This window comes from Macaca thibetana, chromosome X, assembly GCF_024542745.1.
Source record: "Macaca thibetana thibetana isolate TM-01 chromosome X, ASM2454274v1, whole genome shotgun sequence".
NCBI classification, from domain to species: Eukaryota; Metazoa; Chordata; class Mammalia; order Primates; family Cercopithecidae; genus Macaca; species Macaca thibetana.
The window spans coordinates 48608347-48630845 of record NC_065598.1 but is presented as its reverse complement, the minus strand read 5'-3'; the positions used below and the strand labels follow the sequence as shown (position 1 = coordinate 48630845).

The 22499-nt window shown below is 48.5% G+C and overlaps 1 protein-coding gene across 4 annotated transcripts in view; it reads left to right on the top strand.

The window, feature by feature from the left end:
• The window catches only part of OTUD5 (OTU deubiquitinase 5), a 35651-nt gene extending 13786 nt beyond the window's left edge, over positions 1-21865 (top strand). Inside the window, exons 2-10 of one of the 4 annotated variants that reach the window (XM_050775640.1) lie at positions 51-144; positions 9255-9319; positions 9409-9565; positions 9664-9812; positions 18351-18554; positions 20033-20234; positions 20325-20438; positions 20775-20933; positions 21157-21865. In XM_050775640.1, the coding sequence (XP_050631597.1) occupies positions 51-144; positions 9255-9319; positions 9409-9565; positions 9664-9812; positions 18351-18554; positions 20033-20234; positions 20325-20438; positions 20775-20896 (1107 nt within the window). In that variant the 3' untranslated portion in view covers positions 20897-20933; positions 21157-21865. Of the gene's footprint in view, positions 1-50; positions 145-9254; positions 9320-9408; positions 9566-9663; positions 9813-18350; positions 18555-20032; positions 20235-20324; positions 20439-20771 lie in introns of all 4 variants that reach the window. The other 3 variants (XM_050775638.1, XM_050775641.1, XM_050775639.1) reach the window with 3 other exon arrangements.
• Positions 21866-22499: the final 634 nt, after the last annotated feature.

The following is a 22499-nucleotide window of genomic DNA, read 5'->3' as shown; positions in this document are numbered from 1 at the left end:
GGATGGAGTATAGGTTTTCCCTGTTGCTGACCCCCACCTCTTCCCTCCAGCAGGAGCATTGGTTTGAAAAGGCCCTACGAGACAAGAAGGGCTTCATCATCAAGCAGATGAAGGAGGATGGCGCCTGTCTCTTCCGGGCTGTAGGTGAGTCTCTGCCTTAGTCCTTAAGGGCCTAGGGCTGCCCCTAAGCTGTGTCCCAGTTACCAGGAATAGCCCCTGAGACAGGGTTGAGGCAGAGCTAGCTAATCTTTTAGGGACTCCAGGCTCCAGCCTCAAGTTGGTATCTGACCTCTAGCCGTGGGTCTTGAGACGTTGTAGTGGTGCAAGATTAATATGAATAATAACAGCAAGAAGAGTGATAAAGAAAATAATATCCTTTGGGACACATTGGTCTGTCAGGTGCTACAGGAAACCTCTTTGATTCCCCCCTGAGCTAGGTGAGTGTAGGGACTATTGTTGCTTCCATTTGTCAGATGAGAAAAGTGGCTCCGAGATGGTGGGTGACTTGTCTGGAGTAAAATAATAAGTGGTAGACTTGGGATTCAGTGTCTGCATTAGATTAGTCTGAGGCCCATGCTCTTAACCATAGCACACTGCTGCCACCCTGGCTGTATGACCCCTAGGTTTATACCCAGATCCCATCTCTGGTGTGTTGCGGGTCTCTGTTCCTCAATCTGTGTATATGGGGGCTACCAAACTAGATCTTTACAAATTTCTTATGTCATAGAATTTTTTTTTCAACTTACATAAAAGTAGAATGATGAACCCTCATGTACCCATCATCCAGCTTCAAAATAGTCAACACGTGGCCAGCCTTGTTTCATCACTATCCCGCCCACTCTTTCTCACTCCCCTGAAAGAAGAGTATTTTTAAAGCAAAACCCCGACATTGGATCATTTTATTCGTAAATATTTCTGTATGTTTCTCTGACAGATACAGACTTACTCTTTTCTTTTTAACTTAATCAAAATGCCATTACTGCACCTAACAGAATTAATAATGCCTTAATACCATCAGTTATCCAGTCTGAGCTGGATCTTTGAGGCCATTTTGGCTCTGAATCTGTGACCCCACAAGTAGTTGTGAGGTCCTGTGCTAGGGTGAAGGGGAAGCTGGTAATGTGACCCTGATCCTCCCTTTGGTGCTCTGATACCTACCAAGGAAAAGTGCCCTCTGATAGGAGCTTTGAGCTGGGAGTCAGAAGACCTACCTTTGGCCCTGACTCATAACTGCTGTGACACTTGGCCTTGGTCTTACCATCTGTGAAATGGTGTTGATTCTCAATGCCTCTTTGAGTTCCTTCTTGGTCTGCTATTCTCTCTGTCTGTGGGTAACCCCCATATCTACTGGTGGGCTGGAGTGTTTCAGGCTCCATCCCTGGCTGCACCCCTGATTCTTGGTATGACCTTAGGCAAGCAGCTCTTCTTTCCTGAGGCCGTTTCCTCATCTATAAAATGGGGCTAAAAGACCCTAATGTTGTAACGATTTAATGAAGTTGCTTTGGTAAATCCCTTTAGTGCCTGACACATATAGTAGACCCTCATGGAACAGTAGCATTTGTAAAACCCAGATGCCGTTTTCAGTGGTGCCTCAGAGTCACATGTGTTTGTTGAAAGGGTGGAGTGAGTGGTCTCCTCTCTATTCTGCCAAGCAGACGAGGCTCAGGCAGTGGGCTCTGTTGGACTGGGAAAAAACTTACCCCTCCTGCCCCTCTGTCTCAAGTTTGTGTTTTTCCTGGGATGTTTCCCAGAGGACGAGCTGGGTTTCGGGGCATCTTGGACAAAAGAAAGGCAAAGAAAGAATAGGTGGGGGCCTGTTAGGTGCGAGGCCCTGTGTCCAGACCTCAGGCTGGATGTGGGGTAAGCAGGGTTGCTGGTGGAGTTAGGATCAGAGAGTACAGCAGGCATCTGAGTCTTGGGCAGTCATTGAGGGTAAGCCTCGGGGCTGGCTAGTAGGGACCTGGCTTGTGTAGTAACTCATATCAAGAGCTCTGTGTGTGTGTGTGTGTGTGTGTGTGTGTGTGTGTGTGTATGTGTATGTATCTAGCTGTTCTCCCCAAATACCCCCGACTCTTGGGGCTACTTGGCTTGTTGTAGTAACTCGTATCAAGAGCAGTATTTGTGTGTGTGTGTGTGTATCTGTGTATCTAGCTCTTCTCCCCAAATACTCCCGACCCTTCCTCCCACTGGGGCCTTCAGTATAAGGGGCCTCTACTTACAGGAAGAGCTGACCACAGCAGGTTGAAGGCCTTTCCTTATCGGGACTATGGCTACACATTTCCCCTGACTGGGCTGCCTTTGGCTTTTCTCTGTAAAACCTCAGAGGTCCTGTGGCCTCTCCCCCGAAGTACATGGCCCCTGGTCTCTAGACCTTATCTGGAGGTTTCCTTGGTGCAGAGTGCATAAATACATGTGCCTGGGAAGGGGACTTTGTCCCTGGGTTTTTTGCTGCCTGGCACCCCGCCCCCCCCCCCTCCCCCCCCAGTTTCCAGCCTCGCCTGGATGGGGACAGATGGCAGTCAGCTTAGGCTGTAGTGTGAAGCCCTACAGGCTGACTTCCTGTCATGTGTTGAATAGTGGAAGGAACGTGGAGCAGAGAGTTGGAGTTGGAGGGGGGGGTTGCAAACATAGAGGGCACTGTTTCCTTGACCCCTGCTTTGTGCTAGACATTCAGCTGGGTGCTTCAGGCTCACTTGCAAAACTTGGATCATTATCCCATGAGACAGGTGAAAAGATTGAAGCATAGAAAGGGGAATGACATGCTCAGGGCCATTAGCCAGAACTGGCCTGGGAACCTAGAGGTGTCCAAAGGACCCACATTTTTTTTTTTTTTTTTTTTTTTTGAGATGGAGTCTCCCTCTGTCGCCCAGGCTGGAGTGCAGTGGCGTGATCTCGGCTCACTGCAACCTCTGCCTCCCGGGTTCAAGCGATTCTTCTGCCTCAGCCTCCTGAGTAGCTGGGATTACAGGCGTGCACCACCACACCTGGTTAATTTTTGTGTTTTTTAGTAGAGATGGCGTTTCACCATGTTGGTCAGGCTGGTCTCGAGCTCCTGACCTTGTGATCCACCCGCCTTGGCCTCCCAAAGTGTTGGGATTATAGGCGTGAGCCACCGCACCTGGCCAGGACACATTCTTTTTATGATCCTAGGATCTTTAGCTTCTTAGCTTGGTTGTCAACTGGCTGGATGACCTTGACTGTGTTCCTTGACATCTCTGGACCTTACCTCCTCCAAGTAGGAGCACATGGCCCTCTGTTGTTGGGCCTCTTGAGGCAAGTGGGTTTCTGCCTTCTGTTCCCCTGGATTATCTTCCTATAGGGTCCTACCATTTGCTTTAGAGACTTCTGAGAATTGCCTACTCCCCAGGTAGCTGCCTGCCTGCCATTGGTTCCCCTGAGTGAACCAATATCCGTTGCTTGCACTCAGTTCTCTCCCACCTTCTCTTATTGGGGATTCATGAGCATCAGTGAAGGCTTGGGTGGAGGGGAGGTGGGAACCTGAGCCTCAGAGGTATCCTGTGGCCCACCCTGTCCCTGTTACGCTCAGATAACCTCCTCCTGGAAATGTGACTCTGCATCTCTCCCTTGCTCCCTCTCTCCATGTGGCTTTGACTCAGCAGAAACCTCTAACCCTGACCAGGGTCCTGGTGCTAGTTTCTGTGGGCAGAGTGGAGGCCACATGGTTGTTTCTACATGGGCCATGGGGGAGTGGCAAGGGCTGTGCATGTTACCATGATGAGGCCCAGAAACATTGGCTAGGCCCACTCTTCTGTGCCTTTTGGTCTTGGAACATGGACCATCAGCACTAGGAGGGGTGGATCTGAGGTCAATTTTGATTGTTTTATAAATGGGGAAACTGAGGCCTCAAGAGAAAGCCAAGACCCTACCCTGTCTAGGTCATACAACCAGTGTCAGAACATTGGTATTTGAGGTTGAACCAGGCCTCAGAAAGAAGAAGATTCCCATGGGCCATTTCCTGTACACCAGCTTCCTTGTATCTCCCTTGTATCCTTTAGGTTTCTCATCCTTGCAGTGGGAATCCTTGAGCAGAGGAGCACACATCTCAGGAACCAGACTCTCCAGGGGGATGAGTTCTTCTGTCTCTCCCACTGAGGGTATGCTAGTTGGGGTAGTTGGGACCACAGACCAGGTCACACCACGGCTGCTTGACAGACAAGTGAGACCTTTGTCCTGGCTTATCTCCTCAGGAGATTTGTTCTCAGTGGGGCCAGGGTTCCACTGGACCAGGATGGTAGTGGGGAGCAGACCAGGTCCCTGTCTCCCTCTGCAGCTGTGTGTACACACATTTGTGTGGTTTGTTTTTAGGTTCCCTGTAGACACCTAGCTTCCTTTTTTGCCCTTAGCGGAACTTGCTGTGGCTCTTCTGGCAGGCAGGCAGCTACCTGGGGAGTAGGCGGTTCTCAGATGTCTCTAAAGCAAATGGTAGGACCCTATAGGAAGATAATCCAGGCTCTCATGTCTTGCTTCTTAACATAAATCTGGGTACATTATTGGTTACATTACATTAGTTACATGAGGACTTCTCCCAGGCAGCAGAGGAGAGAGGTTGAGGCTAGTCTGTTAGAGCTCTTGGTTATTTTCCCTGCCCTCCACCTACCCTGCCAGAGGCTAGGAAGGAGGTTGGTGGGGTAGGGGTTTCCTCAGTTTGTAGAGCCTCTTATCTTCAGTCTTTCCTGAAGTGGCAGGGGCATCTACTCATTGAATGTGATAGTTCTCTGTTGTGGGATTTATTGGGTGAGCATTTGACCTCAGGGAGCATCTTTGGCAGGCTCTGCTGTATGTGTATACACATGTGCATTTCTACACTGGTGTCTCTGTGTGTCCAGAAAAAGGAAAGAAGTAGGGTGTGTATGGGGACGGTAATGTTCATGTTGGCCTCTGTGGCCCTAGGGAGAGATACAGCCCCTGATATCTATAATCTCTGCCCACTCCCATGCCTTTCCTGAGTTCTAGCTGATTCCTGCTTGTGCTGGTGTGGAAACTGAGGCACACAAGATCAGGTCCTGCCCCAGGGAGTAAGGCGACTAAGATGGTGGCTAGATTGGGGTGAGGGTGGTAATATCAGCTGGGGCCAGCAGTTACCCTTTGAGAGCCTGGCCTCCCCTTCACCCCGCTAAACGTGTGATCCCAGGCCAGCTTTGCCACATTTCTGTGTCTCCTGGGTAAAGTAAGAGTGTTTTTGTAAGGGTAGAATGAGTTGGAGTGTGAAAAGTCTTTGGTATGGGACCAATTGTAGTATTTTACTGAGGATTTCTGAGCCCAGTTGGAGATGGGAACAGAGGCAGAATGGTGGGGGACCCCCTTCCAGCTGGCCTTTGGGAAGGGAGAACAGGTGCAGATTGCCCACAAGTGCAGCGTCAGCAGGAGAAGTTTCAGTTTCTATCAAAACAAGTTCTCTGAATTCCCCTACCTCTGCAGGTCATCCCCCCAACCTCAGACCCCTCCACAGGAAAGTCATGCCTTGCCCCCAGCCCTGTGTGCCAGCCTTCTGGGAAGAGGAGGGCTTTCTGGAGGACAGAGGTGGAGCTAGGAAAGTCAGAAAAACGAATTTTTTTTTTTTTTGAGACAGTTTCGCTCTTGTTGCCTAGGCTGTAGTGCAGTGGTGTGATCTTGGCTTATTGCAACCTCCACCTCCCGGGTTCAAGCGATTCTTCAGCCTCAGCCTCCCAAATAGCTGGGATTACAGGCGTCTGCCACCACGCCTGGCTAATTTTTTGTATTTTTAGTAGAGATGGGATTTCACCATGTTGTCTAGGCTGGTCTCAAACTCCTGACCTCAGGTGATCCACCTGCCTTGGCCTCCCAAATTGCTGGGATTACAGGTGTGAGCCTCCACACCTGGCCAAAAATGAATTCTTGTTGACTACTTCCTATGTGTTTAGCTCTGTGCTTAGATGCTTTTCCTGCCTTGTGTTATTGGAGAAATCCTATTCTCCCTTGTTGGGGTCCTACTATTGCTGTTTTCCTTGATTTGGAGATGTATATTTTCTTCCACATTAATGATTCCACACTTAGGATATACCTTATAATCAGTGTGATATATTTCCCCACCAAAAGCTGTGATTAGGTACATGTTATACCGTATCACCTATCAGTGGTGTCGTAGGATTGAGGAGAGAAGGTGGTATTTTACATTTTACAGATAAGGAAAGAAGTGTCATAACTTGTCCATAGTTTAGGACCCTGTTTTATGAAGCCTGTATTGTTAACTTGATATTAATTTAACTGCTGAAGTTTTGTTAGAACTAAGGGCCTAGAGGTAGACTTGTGGACCTTTGGTTTCACTAAAGGTAGAGAGCCAGGAGAGGACATGCATCCTAGGTCTGCATTTGGGGCTTTCCTCTGACTGAGCAATTGCAACAGAAATGAGGAAGGGCTTCATAAGTGGTTATGGCAACATTCTGGCTGACTTGTGGGTAACTAGCAATATGAAGGAATCATTGTCGTCATGACAAATGATGTTCTTGTTTCTTGACCACCTACTGTGCCTTAGGTGCTTGGCAAACCTCCTGTGTAGTTTTGACAACACCCAGCAAATGGAAGAGGAGTTACTGTCTCTACCTTATGCACGAGGACATTTCAGCTTAGAGAGGTTAAAGGCTTTATCCATTGCCACACAGCTAGGAGGCAGCAGAGCCTTTCTGCCAGGCCAAAGGGGTCAGTAGCAGAGAAATGGGACCCTCAGGGGGTTTTCCCCCAGATCCCTTCCCTGTTCCATGGTCTCCTCTCTTTCCCCCATTTTCCTGCATCTGGCATCTAGCTCTTGAAGATAGAACTCCCAGGCCTGGAAATGACAATTGACCTTTCCATAGGAGATGGGCTTTCTCCATCACCTCAGCCTATCTCTCTGAGCCTGGCCAACCAACCCCTATTTAACCCCTTCACGCTCATCTTTGTTCCTGTTTACTGCAGCTGCCAACAGCACCGCCTCCCAGTACCCCAAGCTCAGCCTACAGAAATAGCTCCTCAAGCAGCTCACTGTGCGGGCTTTGTGGTCCTGGCTTCTAAGAAAGGCAGCAGCAGGGGGCCCCCAGCCTGTGCGCAGGACATGTGACTTGCTGGAAATGCCGCTGAGGAGGGCGGGGGAGAGTGTGGCCGCAGAACCCACATCCTTGTTTACATTGGTGAAGGGGCTACCCCCTTCCCGCCTTCACAACCTCCACACCCCCTTACCCTTCAGGTCTCTTCACCTCCAAGAGGACAGGAGGCAAACATGGGCCCTATTTTCTATCTCAGAGTAGCCTTTCTCACAGAGCCCTCCAGAGTAGGAAGGGGAAGGCAGGGAAGGCGTTCTTCTGACAGTTCTTCAGAGAGGTAGACTGACAGGGAAGAACTCGGGAGTGTTCCTGTGTGACCTGACCCTAGCCCAGTGCCCTAGGGAGATCCCATCAGAGCAGTGGTCCTCTGGGGAAACAAAGGGAAATTCCCTAAACCAGTGGAAATCAGACTTGCATGATCTTCAGGCCCACTTTAATTTCACAGGGAGAAGAGCTCTCTGGCTTACCCAGCCTATCCATTTGCTCAATAAACTTTTCCTGATTTCCTTTACTGTATCGGGCCCTGAGCTGGGGGTGGACTTTGGTGTGAACTGCCCTTTGCCTTCAGTGGGAGCCCAGTGCAGTCGGGCAGAAGTCTATGCACACCTTTGATAAATCTGGTGATAGAGGTGTCCTGGGTAGTGGGGAACTGTATTAAAGAACATGTTGGGCCAGGCGCGGTGGCTCACACCTGTAATCCAGGCATTTTGGGAGTCTGAGGCGAGAGGATCGCTTGAGCCCAGGAGGTCAAGGCTGCAGTGAACAATGATCGCGCCACTGCACTCCAGCCTGGGCGATAGAGCGAGACCTTGTCTCAAATAAATAAATAAATAAAGAACACATTGGTGTTTGAGAAGTAGGCAGCTGACGAGGATGGAAGGAGCGTCCTGAAGAGAAGGAACGGCATGTGTGAAGATCCTCAAGCGAAGCAGAGGGAGTGTGTTTCCTTCTCGCCTTAGTTTGACCAAATCTCACGACGCCTGGACTATTCGGGCCACAGGCTGCCCATCCTGAGTTAAGCTAAAGTTAGTTGCATGTGTGTCTTATCTCTTTTACTAGACTGTGTGCTCCCCGAAGGTAGGGGCAGGATTTTACTCACCTCTGTCACCTTCACAGTACCCCACATTCAGGCCTCCCTATGGAGGAAGGAATTCCGATTTACTGTGTGGCTACTCTGTCCCAAGCCCAGTGGTAGTTATTTTATACCCATTATCTCATTTAATCCCCACCATTAAGGCCTGCCATGTGGTTATCCCTCTTTTTTTTTTTTTTTTTTTGGAGACAGAGTCTCACTCTGTTGCCCAGGCTGGAGTGCAGTGGCATAGTCTCAGCTCACTGCAACCTCTGCCTCCGGGGTCAGGCGATTCTCCCAAGTAGCTGGGATTACAGGCGCCTGCCACCATGCCCGGCTAATTTTTGTATTTTTGGTAGAGACGGGATTTCACTATGTTGGCCAGGCTGGTCTCGAACTCCTGACCTCAAGTGATCTGCCTGCCTCGGCCTCCCAAAGTGCTCGGATTACAGGCGTGAGCCACCATGCCTGGCCTGTTATCCCTCTTGTTCCTATTTTACAGATGAGATATATGAGGCTCAGAACACTTGGGTCACTTGCCTCTGGTCACTCAGCTCTCTAGTATCTGGCAGAACTGGGCTTGGAGGCCCCCCCCTTTTTTTTTTCTGTTTTTCTTTTTTTGTCTTTGTTCCTTTTTTTTTTTCAACCTACAAAGGCTGTGTTGGCTCATGGGAGTCAGGAAAACTGAATTCAGAGTTGTCTCTGTCACAGACTGACTCTTTGTGATCTTGGACAAACCACAAACTCCTCCTGAACCTCAGTTTCCTCATGTGGAAAGTGAAGAGGTGGTATGGGAATCAATAGATTTTGAGGCCAACCTATGGAACTTAGAATGTTGTTGATTTCTTCGAGTGGCCACGTGTACCCTAGATAAAGTCATCTGCCCAAGAGGCTTGTGGCTGTGTTCCTCTCACCTGCACTCTCTTGTTCTTCAAGTCTGGCCCTGCCTGCCTTATTTTTCCATGACCCCGTTCTAGCCTACAAGGGCAAGAACTCTCCAGGCCTTGGGGTAGAAAAGGGAATTTCCCTGGTCCCCCAGCTCCTCCTCCCCAAAGGATGTTCTGTGATTCAGAGCTCTTCTCTGGCATCTCTGACCTAGCCGCTGCTTTCTTCTGCCCCCACAGCTGACCAGGTGTATGGAGACCAGGACATGCATGAGGTTGTGCGAAAGCATTGCATGGACTATCTGGTGAGAAAATGGGGGAGGCCTTTGGGGGAGGGGCAGGGTGGGAGGATTTCTTCTCCACACAGACCTTAACCTTCCAATCTATTCTGTAGATGAAGAATGCCGACTACTTCTCCAACTATGTCACAGAGGACTTTACCACCTACATTAACCGGAAGCGAAAAAACAATTGCCATGGCAACCACATTGAGATGCAGGCCATGGCAGAGATGTACAACCGTCCTGTGGAGGTGTACCAGTACAGCACAGGTACTTCTGCAGTGGGTAGGTGAGGGACTGATGGCACCTCGTTCGAGCCTGCCCTACCTGGCCTGCTGTGGATGCTCCCTCCTTCTCTTTCTCTGCAGAACCCATCAACACATTCCATGGGATACATCAAAACGAGGACGAACCCATTCGTGTCAGCTACCATCGGAATATCCACTATAATTCAGTGGTGAATCCTAACAAGGCCACCATTGGTGTGGGGCTGGGCCTGCCATCATTCAAACCAGGGGTGAGTAGGTCCCTATGCCCAGAATGGCTGCTGGATATAGAGGTCAGAAACCTCTGTTGGAGTCTGTTTTGCCCCTAACTCACAAAACTATCCTGTCTCCTCTCTGGGTCTCCCCTGAGTTCTCACCCTTATAAAAAAAAAATATAGGGAGTTACTCAAGGTGATCTCTCAGGGCTTGTTCTTTGGTCTTGATTTGCCCATCTGAGTTGGCTCACCTATCTTTTGTGCCCATTGAGGTCTGGCATTTTAGGATATGGAGTCCTATTTGGGAGCAGTGAGCCAGGGTCTGCTCTAGGCATCTTGGCATGTATCTTTCTCCCAGGATCATAGTGGTTACAGACAGCCATGGTCACAGAGACATGGGGTACAGGCCTGGCCCCACCACTCACTGGCTGTGTAATCTAGGCAGATTCTATAAGTATTCCAGGCTGGCAGCTTGGCTGATACAGAAAGCACCTCCCACTGGGCCTGGGGCCTAGTAGGTGTTCAGAAGGTGGCAGTGCATTTTCCCAGCACACACTGATAGATTCTCATTTCTTTCTCTCTCTCCCCTCTCCCCTCTCTGTCATAGTCATCTGCTGAGGATTTTGGTATCTTCTATTGAGGTTTCACTTCTACAAACACAAAGTACTCCTGCTTCATTTTCGGAAACACATACCCTAACACCAACACACCCTCCAACATAGTTCTTTTTTGTTTTGTTTTTAAGTAAACTTAATTTTAGAGCAGCTTTAGATTTACAGAATTACTGCAAAGTGGCTGGGCCCGGTGGCTCATGCCTGTAATCCCAGCAGTTTGGGAGGCCGAGGCCGGTAGGTCACCTGAGGTCAGGGGTTCAAGACCAGCCTGGCTCACATGGTGAAACCCTGTCTCTACTAAAAATATAAAAATTAGCTGGGCATGGCAGCGGGTGCCTGTAATCCCAGCTACTCAGGAGGCTGAGGCAGGAGAATCGCTTGAACCTGGGAGGCGGAGGTTGCAGTGATCTGAGATTGTGCCACTATACTCCAGCTTGGGCGACAGAATGAGACTCTCTCAAAAAAAAAAAAGTTGCAAAGATATTACAGAGTTCCCATGTGCCTCACTATGATTAATGTATTAACATAGTACATTTGTCATAGTTAGTGAGCTAATATCGATATATTATTAACTAAAGACCATACTTGACTCAGATTACCTCAGTTTTTCCCTAATGACCTTTATCTGTTCCAGGATCCCATCCAGGATGCCATATTATATTTAGTTGTTGTGTCCCCTTTATCTCCTCTTGGCTGTGACAGTTTCTCAGAATTTTTTTGTTTTTGTTTTCGATCTGTTTACTGACTCTCGTTTTGCCTTTTCTAGAATGTCATATAATTGGAAATGTACAATATGTAGCTTTTTCAGACTGGCTTTTTTCACTTAACACTATGCATTTAAGATTCATCTGTGACTTGTCCTGGTTTAATGGCTCATTTTTTTTTTTTGGTGGGCGGGTGGGGAGACAAGGTCTCACTCTGTCACCCAGGCTGGAGTGCAGTGGGGCAATCTAGGCTCACTGTAGCTAGCCTCCACTTCCCAGGCTCAAGCAAGCCTCTCACCTTAGCCTCCCGAGTAGCTGGGAGACTACAGGCACTCGCCACCATGCTTGGCCAGTGTTTTTAAAAAATTTTTTGTAAAAAAAAAATGAAAAAAATTTTTTTGTAGAGACAAGATCTCAGTATATTGCCGAGGCTGGTCTTGAACTCTTGGGCTTAAGTGATCCTCCCGCCTCGGCCTCCCAAAGTGCTGGAATTACAGGCATGAGCCACTGCACCCAGCTTCCTCTTTTTCTTCAAAAATGTCAGTGCTTTGGCCAGGCGCAGTGGCTCACTCCTGTAATCCCAACACTTTGGGAGGCTGAGGTGGGAGGATCACCTGAGGTCAGGAGTTTGAGACCAGCCTGGCAAACATGGTGAAACCCTGTTTCTACTAAAAATACAAAAAAGAATTAGCAGGGCATGGTGGCACACGCCTATAATCTGAGCTACTTGGGAGGCTGAGGCAGGAGAATTACTTGAACCTAGGAGGCAGAGGTTGCAGTGAGCTGAGATTTCACGAACCCTGCACTCCAGCCTGGGCGACAGCGAGACTCTGTCTGAAAGAAAAAATAAAATGAATGTTTTAAGTTTTTGTATTTAATAGACTTAATTGTTTAGAGCAGTTTTAGAATTGCAGAACAATTGAGGAGATAATACAGAATTCCCACATATCCTCCTCTTCCCAAACACAGTTCTACTATTATTATTATTATTATCTTTTTTTTGAGACGAAGTTTCGCTCTTGTCACCCAGGCTGGAGTGCAATGGCGCAATCTTGGCTCATTGTAACCTCTGCCTCCCAGATTCAAGCGATTCTCTTGCCTCAGCCTCCCAAGTAGCTGGGATTACAGGCATCTGCCACCACACCCAGCTAATTTTTGTATTTTTAGTAGAGACAGGGTTTCACCATGTTGAAGGCTGGTCTCGAACTCTTGACCTCAGGTGATCCACCCATCTCAGCCTCCCAAAATGCTGGGATTACAGGCGTGAGCCACCGCGTCCAGTTCTGGTATTATTAACAGCTCAGATGATTATGGTACATTTGTTACAATGTGCGAACCAATGTTAATACTTTTTTTTTTTAAAGACAGAGTTTTGCTCTGTTGCCCAGGCTGGAGTGCAGTGACATGATCTCGGCTCACTGCAACCTCCGCCTTCTGGGTTCAAGCAGTTCTTCTGCCTTAGCCTCCTGAGTAGCTGGGATTACAGGTGCCCACCACCACACCTGGCTAATTTTTCTGTTTTTAGTAGAGACAGGGTTTCACCACATTGGTCAGGCTGGTCTGGAACTCCTGACCTCAGGTGATCCAACCATCTCAGCCTTCCGAAGTGCTGGGATTACAGGCGTGAGCCACTGTGCCCAGCCTAATACGTTACTATTAAACGAAGTCTGCATGCCTCCTTAGGCCCCTTTATCTTTGACAGTTTCAGTTTTGTTTTGATGACCTTGATGGTTTTTTAAGGAGTACTGATGAAATATTTTGTAGGAAACATCTCTTTTGAACTTTTTCTCATGTTTAAACTAGGGTTGTGGGACTTAGGGAAGAAGATCACAGAGGTAAAGTGCCATTCTCATTACATCATTTCAAGGGTGTATACAATGAGTGTCATTTATGCCCGTTGGTGTTACCCTTGATCAGCTGGCAGAAGTAGTGTTTGTTAGATTTCTCCACTTAAGGTTACTCTTTCCCACCTTTTCCATACTGTACTGTGTGGAAGGAAGTCACTCTGTGCAGCCCACACCTAAGAAATGGTTATGCCCCATCCCCTTAAGGGTAGAGTATCTGCATAGATTATTTGGAATTCTTCAAGGAGGATCTGTCTCTCATCCTTAACTCATCCTTAATTTATTAATTTTTCCTGTTATTTATTCATCTCAATACGGTCTTTTTTTTTTTTTTTTTTTTTTTTTTTTTGTGAGACGGAGTTTCTCTCTTGTTGCCCAGGCTGGAGTGCAAGGGCACAATCTCTGCTCACTGCATCCTCTGCCTCCCAAGCAGCTGGGATTATAGGCATGCGCCGCCATGCCCAGCTAATTTTTTGTTTTTTTAAGACAGAGTCTTGCTCTGTCACCAGGCTGAAGTGCAGTGGCACTATCTCGGCTCACTGCAACCTCCACTCCCTGGTTCAAGCGATTCTCCTGTCTCAGCCTCCCGAGTAGCTGGGATTACAGGCATGCGCCACCACACCCAGTTAATTTTTGTATTGTTTAATAGAGATGGGGTTTCACCATGTTGGTTAGGCTGAAGTATTGAACTCCTGACCTCAGGTGTTCCACCCTCCTCGGTCTCCCAAAGTGCAGGGATTATAGGTGTGAGCCACTGTGCCCGGCTGAAACAGCCATTTCTCTAAAGAGCCCTGGAACGTATTGGAGAATGTTAACAGAAGCCAAGACCTAGGTGTTGAATGTGCTCTTCGATATCAGGTTGTCCATGCTTCTAGGCCCTCTCAGACGATAGAACAAGGAGCTACATGTGTGTATAGTGGCCTGTGTACACATATCTATAAATATTTCTACGTGTAACCATGTTTATTTATATTAAACATGAATCCTTACTGATGTCTCCAACTCAGATCCATTATCACATGCTTCATTCTAGCCTTCTCCCCTTGTTCATCTGCAAATTCCCACTCCAACAGTAGATATGCTATCAGATGTATATGCAGTGGCTCCTACCACCCGTTTATGTAACTGCTCACTTCCATATACACATGTAGCAGAATCAGACTTGTTCATCTGTACCCCCGTGGGAAACAACTGTATCACTACAGCACAATGCTACATATAGTTCTTTTTTGCTTTTGGTGTTACAGACTCCATTCATTTTGAAAGTGACCTATTTGTACCCCCACCCCCTTCAAATGAGGTTGTTTCTTTTTTTTTTTTGAGATGGAGTCTCGCTCTGTCACCCAGGCTGGAGTGCAGTGGCGTGATCTCCGCTCACAGCAAGCTCTGCCTCCCGGGTTCACACCATTCTCCTGCCTCAGCCTCCTGAGTAGCTGGGACTGCAGGCGCCCACCACCACACCTGGCTAATTTTTTGTATTTTTAGTAGAGACGGGGTTTCATTGTGTTAGGCAGGATGGTCTCAGTCTACTGACCTTGTGATCCACCCGCCTCAGCCTCCCAAAGTGCTGGGATTTCAGGCGTGGGCCACCGTGCCCGGCCAAGCTTGTTTCATATGTTTGTAATACATTTATATTATTTTGTCACATTTTTGCATTCTATGCTGGGATCTCAGATTTCCTAATTATTTATTTATTTATTTTTGAGACAGAGTCTCACTCTGTTGCCCAGGCTGGAGTGCAGTGGTACAATGATCTCAGCTCACTGCAACCTCTACCTCCTGGGTTAAAGCAATTCTCATGCCTCAGCCTCCCGAGTAGCTGGAATTACAGGCATGCACTACCACGCCTGGCTAATGTTTGTATTTTTAGTAGAGACGGAGTTTCACCATGTTGCTCAGGCTGGTCTCGAACTCCTGACCTCAGGTGATATGCCCGCCTCGGCCTCCCAAAGTGCTGGGATTACAGGCGTGAGCCACTGCACCGGCCATAGATCTTCTAATTTTTATTTTATTTTATTTATTTATTTATTTATTTTATTTTATGTTTGAGACAGAGTCTTGCTTTGTCACCCAGGCTGGAGTACAGTGGTGCGATCTTGGCTCACTGCAACCTCAGCCTCCCGGGTTCAAGCAGTTCTCCTGCCTCGGCCTCCCGAGTAGCTGGGATTACAGGCACATGCCACCATGCCCGGCTAATTTTTGTATTTTTAGTAGAGACAGGGTTTCACCATATTGGCCAGGCTGGTCTCAAACTCCTGACCTCAGGTGATCCACCCGCCTTGGCCTCCCAAAGTGCTGGGATTACAGGCATGAGCCACCGTGCCCAACCTTCCTAATTTTCTTTTAAATAGCATATATTAAGGTCCACTCTTTGTGTTATACGTTCTATGGGTTTTGACAAATATATAATGTCATGTATCTACCATTACAGTATTATTCAGAATAGTTTGACCACCCTTAAAATTCCTCATATTCCATATGTATGCTTACCCCTCCCTTCCTCCCTCTTCCTGCAAACACTAATCTATTATCTTTGTGGGTTTGCCTTTTTCAGAACGTCATATAATTGTAATAATACAGTATGTAGCCTTATGTAGCCTTTTCAAACTGCTTTTTTTTTTTTTTTTTAAGACTGTACCACTGTTGCCCAGGCTGGAGTGCAGTGGCGCAATATCACTGTAGCCTTGACCTTCTGGGTTTAAGCAATCCTCCCACCTCAGCCTCCCGAGTAGCTGGTACCACAGGTACACACCACCACGCCTGGCTAACTTTTAAAAATATTTTTATTTTGTAGAGACAGGGTCTCACTGTGTTGCTCAGGCCGATCTCAAATTCCTGAGGACAAGTGGTCCTCCAGCCTTGGCCTCTCAAAGTGCTGGTATTGCAGGGCTGAGCATCCTGCAGCCAAATTGCTTTTTTGGCCCTGAAATTAAAATGGTCAATGTGACAGACTGCTTCTTATCACTTAGCATTATGCATTAAGGTTTCTCCATGTTCTTTCATGGCTTGTTAGCTGGTTTCTTTCTTATCACTTAATGTTCCTTTTATGGAGGTACCAGTTTAATTATTCACCTATTAAAAGACATTCTTGGTTGCTTCCAGTTTTTGATGATTATGAATAAAGCTTCTGTAACGTGCATGCAGGTTTTTTTATGAACATAAGTTTTTAGATCAGTTGTATACATACCTGGGAGCAAGATTGCTGGATTGCATTGTAAGATTATGTTTTGATTTTTGAGGAACTGAGAAACTGTCTTCCAAAGTGGCTGTATTATTTGCATGCCCAGCATAAAGATTTGGAAGTTCCTGTTGCTCAGCATTACCAGCAATTGATACTATCATTGTGTTGGATTTTAGCCATTCTCTTAGGTGTATAGTGGTATCTCATTATTTTAACTTGCAATTGCCTGTTGGCAAATGCTGTTGAGCATCTTTTCATATGCTTATTTGCCATCTGTATATCTTCTTTGGTGAATTGTGTTTGTGACTTCCTGGCATACAATTCCTAAAATCCTTAGAATCTCCAAAGTGATGCCTTTTTGTATGCTAAAGAGGTGACTGATGGCTGGCAGCCTCTAGGTAGCTTCAGGATGGGGGCTGGTGACCTGAAAGACCAAGGCAGGATTAGAGGTTTGAGACTTTAAGCCCATCCCCCAGCCTTTGGAGAGGGGAGAGAGGCTGAAGATTAGGTTGATCACCAATGTCCAATGGCTTAATCAATAATGCCTACATAATGAAGCTTCCAAAGAATCCCGAAAGGATTGGGTTCTGGGAGCTTCTGGGTAGCTGAATACATGGAAGTTTCTAGAGGGTCGCACCCCAGGGAGGGCATGGAGGCGCTACATCCCTTCCCCCATATGTTACTCTGTGCATCTCATCTGTATCCTTTGTAATTTTCTCTATAATAAACTGGCAGACGTGTTTCCTGGGTTTTGTGAGCTGCTCTAAGCAAGTTAATTGAACCCCCCAAAAAGTATTGTAGGAATCCCAATTTATAGCCGGTCAGTCAGAAATTCTGGAGGCCCAGACATTCGATTGGTGTTCGAAGGGGAGTGGGGGTAGTCTTGTGAGACTGAGCCCTCAACCTGTGGGATCCCAGACTGTCTCTAGGTATTGAATTGCATTGGAGGAGGGACACCAGGTGTCCGCTGCTAGCTGCTTGCTGTGTGGGAAAACACCCTCCCCCCAGCCCGCACATTTGGTCACAGAAGTCTCCTGTGTTGATTGTTGTTGAGTGAGCGAGTAGAAAAAACACTTGGAGTGTGTTTAACACTGCCAGAGTGGTTAGATTTTTTAACTTTTTTTTAAATTAGCTTATTCTAACATAGTTTTACGTTTTTTTTTTTAACTATTCAGAGTAAAAAATTACAGTTTATCTGAATGTAAGGTCTGCAGGAAAAAGAAAAGAATACATTTTACATGATTACTTAACATATATGCATTTGTGTGTGATGTATATATGTGCATTAAAATAATGTTAACTAAAGCTTCATGAAACAATATTTGCACTTATTCCCTGGGATATACTCTGATATTTTCTATTTTTAAAAAATACTGTTGGATCTCATAGCTGGAAAAACAGTACTCTGATGTAGTGTCCTGTAACTCATAGCACCCCACACCATCCATGTTGATAACTGCCCCCTTATTCCCTCAAACACCCACTGCTTCCCCTAACCCCTCACATGCTTAAATACTCCCACCCTGTGCTCATATAGCTAATTTTTCTATGTGTCTCATCTGCTCATGTGTGAGAAAGGCCTCAACATTATGAAACAGTCATCACTGGATGGGGCTTCTTTAAATTAAGGCCCAGAGCCAGGCGCGGTGACTCACGCATATAATCCCAGCACTTTGGGAGGCCGAGGCGGGTGGATCACCTGAGGTCAGGAGTTCAAGACCAGCCTGGCCAACATGGTGAAACCCCGTCTCTACTAAAAATACAAAAAAATTAGCCATGGGTGGTGGTGCTCACCTGTAATCCTAGCTACTTGGGAGGCTGAGGCTGGAGAATCACTTGAACCTGGGAGGCGGAGGTTGCAGTGAGCCGAGATCACGCCACTGCACTCCAGTCTGGGTGACAGAGCGAGACTTCGTCTCAAAAAAAAAATCAAAAGCCCAGGTTGGAAGACACCTGACTGCCCCAGTCTCAGTGCCTCAGTTGAGGTGGTTTGGGGGTTGGAGTCAGGTCTTCCAAGCATAGGAGTTTGGAATGACAGGTTCCATATCCCAAGCCTGCTTTCCCCTGGTCCCCAATCATGACGTAGTCTGCGGAGGGTTGCTCTGTGGGAGTACCTGCTTTCCTGTCTCCTTTTTTTCTGGTGCCCCGGGGCCTACCTCGCTGAGCCTGTTCTGGCTCTTGGGCAGGTTCAGTGTGTTATTGCACATCCCTATTCCTCTCCCTCCTTGCAGTTTGCAGAGCAGTCTCTGATGAAGAATGCCATAAAAACATCGGAGGAGTCATGGATCGAACAGCAGATGCTAGAAGACAAGAAACGGGCCACGGACTGGGAGGCCACAAATGAGGCCATTGAGGAGCAGGTGGCTCGGGAATCCTACCTGCAGTGGTTGCGGGATCAGGAGAAACAGGCCCGCCAGGTCCGCGGCCCCAGCCAGGTGGGTTATGGACTCTGTCACAGGCTTGGCCAAGAATCCATTACTTCTCATGATTTGCCCTCAAGTGAGCAGAAAAAAATTAAGCAGTTTTGACATCTGGGAGGGAAGGGAGCATCCAGCACCATCTAACTCATCTTGGTCTTAGTTTTGGCATTATACCTTGGAACTTTAAATACTTGTGCAGAACAGGCACTTAAGGAGTGAGAGGAGGGCAGCCATGCTGCTGGTGACACTAGGGAATAATGGATAGCTTCAGAGACACAAGCTTTCGTTGACTGCCCTTGTGTGCCAGGTCTCTACTGAGAATGTAACATCAGATCTGGACTGCTCTGCCCTCAGCGATCTCATTTGTTGGGGGTGACAACTCATTGGTGGGGTCCTTGACCCTGGCTGGGAGATCAGTGGAGGTGGGGGCTCTGGTTAGTCTTCACAGAGGAAGGCTGAACTGTTAGGGAATCGGGGAGGGGCAGGGCAGACAAGTATCTGAGGAATTGTAAAATCACAAGGAGTTTGGAGTGATTGTAGATGTTGGCTGGCAGGAGCTGAGTTTTATTCCACAAATACTGCCAGTCTGTGCCAGGCCCTGTTTTCAGTATATGGTGATACATAGGTGAGCCCAGCAGACCAAGATCCCCGTCCTTGTGATGCTCACAGTTTTGCAGAGTGAAACAAAATAAACAATAAACATAATGAATAAACTAGTTGGGAAATGCTGTGGATGGAAAGTGTAGAGCCAGGATAAAGGGGCCAAGCAGGGATGTGAGTTCACAGTATGAAATAGCACAGTCAGGGTAGGCCTCAGAGCAGGTGAGATTTGAGCCTTGAAGAAGGTGAGAGTTAGATGAGTGCACATGGAGGGGAGGGCAGCAGGCCCACACACCTGGTGTGACTCAGGAACAGCCCAGAGGGAGGCCAGTGCATCCGAACAGAATGTAGAAGTAGATGAAGTCAGAGAGGTTGTGGGTCCGATTGGGTAGGGGCTTGTGGGCTGTGGCGAGGACTTTGACTTTTACTCTGAGCGAGGCAGAAACCATGGGAGGATTGTGAGCAGAGGACAGACAGGATGTGGTTGGGGATTTAACAAGATTGCCTTGCCTGCTAGTCATCCAGTGGAGTCTCGTGAGTGAGGGCAGAAGCAGGGGCCAGTGAGGAGGAGCTTCTGCAGCAGGCCAGGCGACTGGTGGCCGCTGCTGGCAGTAGAGGTGGTGAGAAGGGGTTGGATTTGGGATCTATTTTCAAGATAGAGGTAACAGGGTTTCCTGTCAGATTGACTGTAGGGGTGTGAGAGAAAGGGTAAGGAGCTCCACCTCTGTCCTGTGAGGAGCCTTGTGGTCCACCGTGTGAGTTGGGATGATGTTGACCTATGTAGAAGCTGTATCATAGCCAAGGTCCTGGGAAGGGAGCCAGCATTCAGGGATGGGTCACAGGAAGGTCATGGTTGCTGGTGGTCCTTAACGCATTTTCCTTCCCCACTGCAGCCCCGGAAAGCCAGCGCCACATGCAGTTCGGCCACAGCAGCAGCCTCCAGTGGCCTGGAGGAGTGGACTAGCCGGTCCCCACGGCAGCGGAGTTCAGCCTCATCACCTGAGCATCCTGAGCTGCATGCTGAATTGGGCATCAAGCCCCCTTCCCCAGGCACTGTTTTAGCTCTTGCCAAACCTCCTTCGCCCTGTGCGCCAGGTCAGTGACTTGCCCACAGGGAATGTGCTGGGAGTTAGGAGGCACTGCCTGGGTCCTGGGTCCCTACCTTTGACTGTCCGTCTGCTTCAGGTACAAGCAGTCAGTTCTCGGCAGGGGCCGACCGGGCAACTTCCCCCCTTGTGTCCCTCTACCCTGCTTTGGAGTGCCGGGCCCTCATTCAGCAGATGTCCCCCTCTGCCTTTGGTAAGCCTCCTTTGTCTGGGGGGATGGAGGCTGCTAGGAGCTGGGAGAGACTGGAAGAAGTGGCAAGTCCTGAGAGGGGGTTTCTGGAGCCTCTGGCCATCTCTCCAAGAAAACAAGGGAGAGGCACTGGAGGGGATTTTTCTGACCCAAAGAATTTGCCCCAGAAGGGTCTGGGGTCTAAGTGGGGTTTCACAGGCCTAGCAGATCCTTCTGTTTGAGAAGGGAGTGAGAAGGGCCCTATGGGATTTCTCCAGAGCCCCAGACGTCGGCACAGGGTGAGGAGAAGGCAGGCTGAGAGCGCTCCATCATCCTTTTCCTCTTCCTCTCGCCCAGCAGGTCTGAATGACTGGGATGATGATGAGATCCTAGCGTCGGTGCTGGCAGTGTCCCAACAGGAATACCTAGACAGTATGAAGAAAAATAAAGTGCACAGAGACCCGCCCCCAGACAAGAGTTGATGGAGACCCAGGGATTGGACACCATCTCCCAACCCCAGTACTCCTGCTCTCCGGTGCCACCTCACCTTCTTTGGCTTCTTCCCTCTTGCCTCCTTCTGTTCTTTCTGCTCTCCCCCCTTTTCCCTCCTTCTCACTTCTCTCTGGCTAGCCCACCCCTGCGCTCCCTCTCATTGCCGCTGCCACTATCACCTGTCTCTCTGCCAGCTGACGTGCCCTGTTGCCCCCCCAACCCCACACAGAACCATCCCTGCATTCCACAGGGGACTCGGGCAAGGGTGCCGAAGATAGACGAGAGGCACACAGAGACAGACCAACTGGCAGCCAGGCAGCCCCAGAGGAGAGAGACATTCAGACAGAGGAAAGTCTCCCTGCCCCTCATTCCTTCCAAGATGAGAAAAACTTGCCCTCCCCCCCCACCCACACTCATGCCAGGGAGGTGGGAGGAAGAAGTGGGAAATTTCCCTTCCCAGTACCCCAAGAATGTCTGAGCCTTCAATGTTGAATTTTTTCTTTATTAAAATGTACTTTTATCTTATAAAATCAACTAATCAAAAATGATATAGACGACAGCAGTGGCTCTGTGAAGGTGGCATCTCTCTGGGCAGGCAGGCCATGGGGCATGGAGGAGGGCACAAAGATGTGGGTTGCTGTCTTCTGGCCTCCAGCTGCATGGAGGCCGGCCCAGGGTCTAGGGTGTGCACTGGGCAAGGGCAGGGCAGGGCGGCAGGTGTCAGGCCGGCTTGGACAATGAAACCCTGACCTTGCTGCATTCCTTTTGCTTCCACCACCACTAGCCTCTTTGGAATCTTGGGGTGGGGGGCATCTTTGGGGATTATGGCTGCCACCCGGGATTTGAGTTATAAGGAGTGTGGGAGCAGCTTTGGCAGATGGGGCACCCGTGCCCTGCAGGTGTTGACAAGATCCACCATCTGTAATGTCCTTGGCACAATAAAACCAAATGTCAGTTTCCCTGAGCAGCTCTGTTCTGTGTGGGGCAGGGGTTGGGCGGGCCTCTGGGCAGAGGAGGCAATGGCACGGACCTTGGCTTGACCTCAGAGGTGTGAGTGCTCTCCAGCAGGGTCTGTCTGGGTGCCTGGTGTTTGTATTTTATTTGCTGCTTATTAAACCTCCTTCTGGACCTATTACCACTGGAAAAGCTGCGTCTTTGCCTGCTGACCCCACCCCTGCCTACCCTATTTCCTGGGGGTGTGATGGTAGCAGAGGACTGTGAGCTTGAACTTCCTGCCTGAATTCCAGCTTCTTTGCCTGCCTCTCACCATGAATGTTGCTCTTTCCTTATCATGATCTGATGAAGAAAAACCTTGGAAAAGTACAACTAATACTTTGTAGCGACATGAGTTTAGTGGAAGTAACCAGAGGGGCCTCCCCCACTAGGTTTTAGAAGGTGAAGGATGGCTAAACCCTTTTTCTTGTCCCCCAGTCTGACACCTCTTTCCCTGCCCTTCCTAGGGGTAAATCCAAGGTAAAGAAGGCTGGCTAGCCCCCAGGTTTTCTCAAGCATCTTTTTCACCATGCCATGATAATGGAGACCCTCTGGCTGGATGTGTGTCTGGCTCTGCAGTTGAGGGCATGGCTAGCTGAG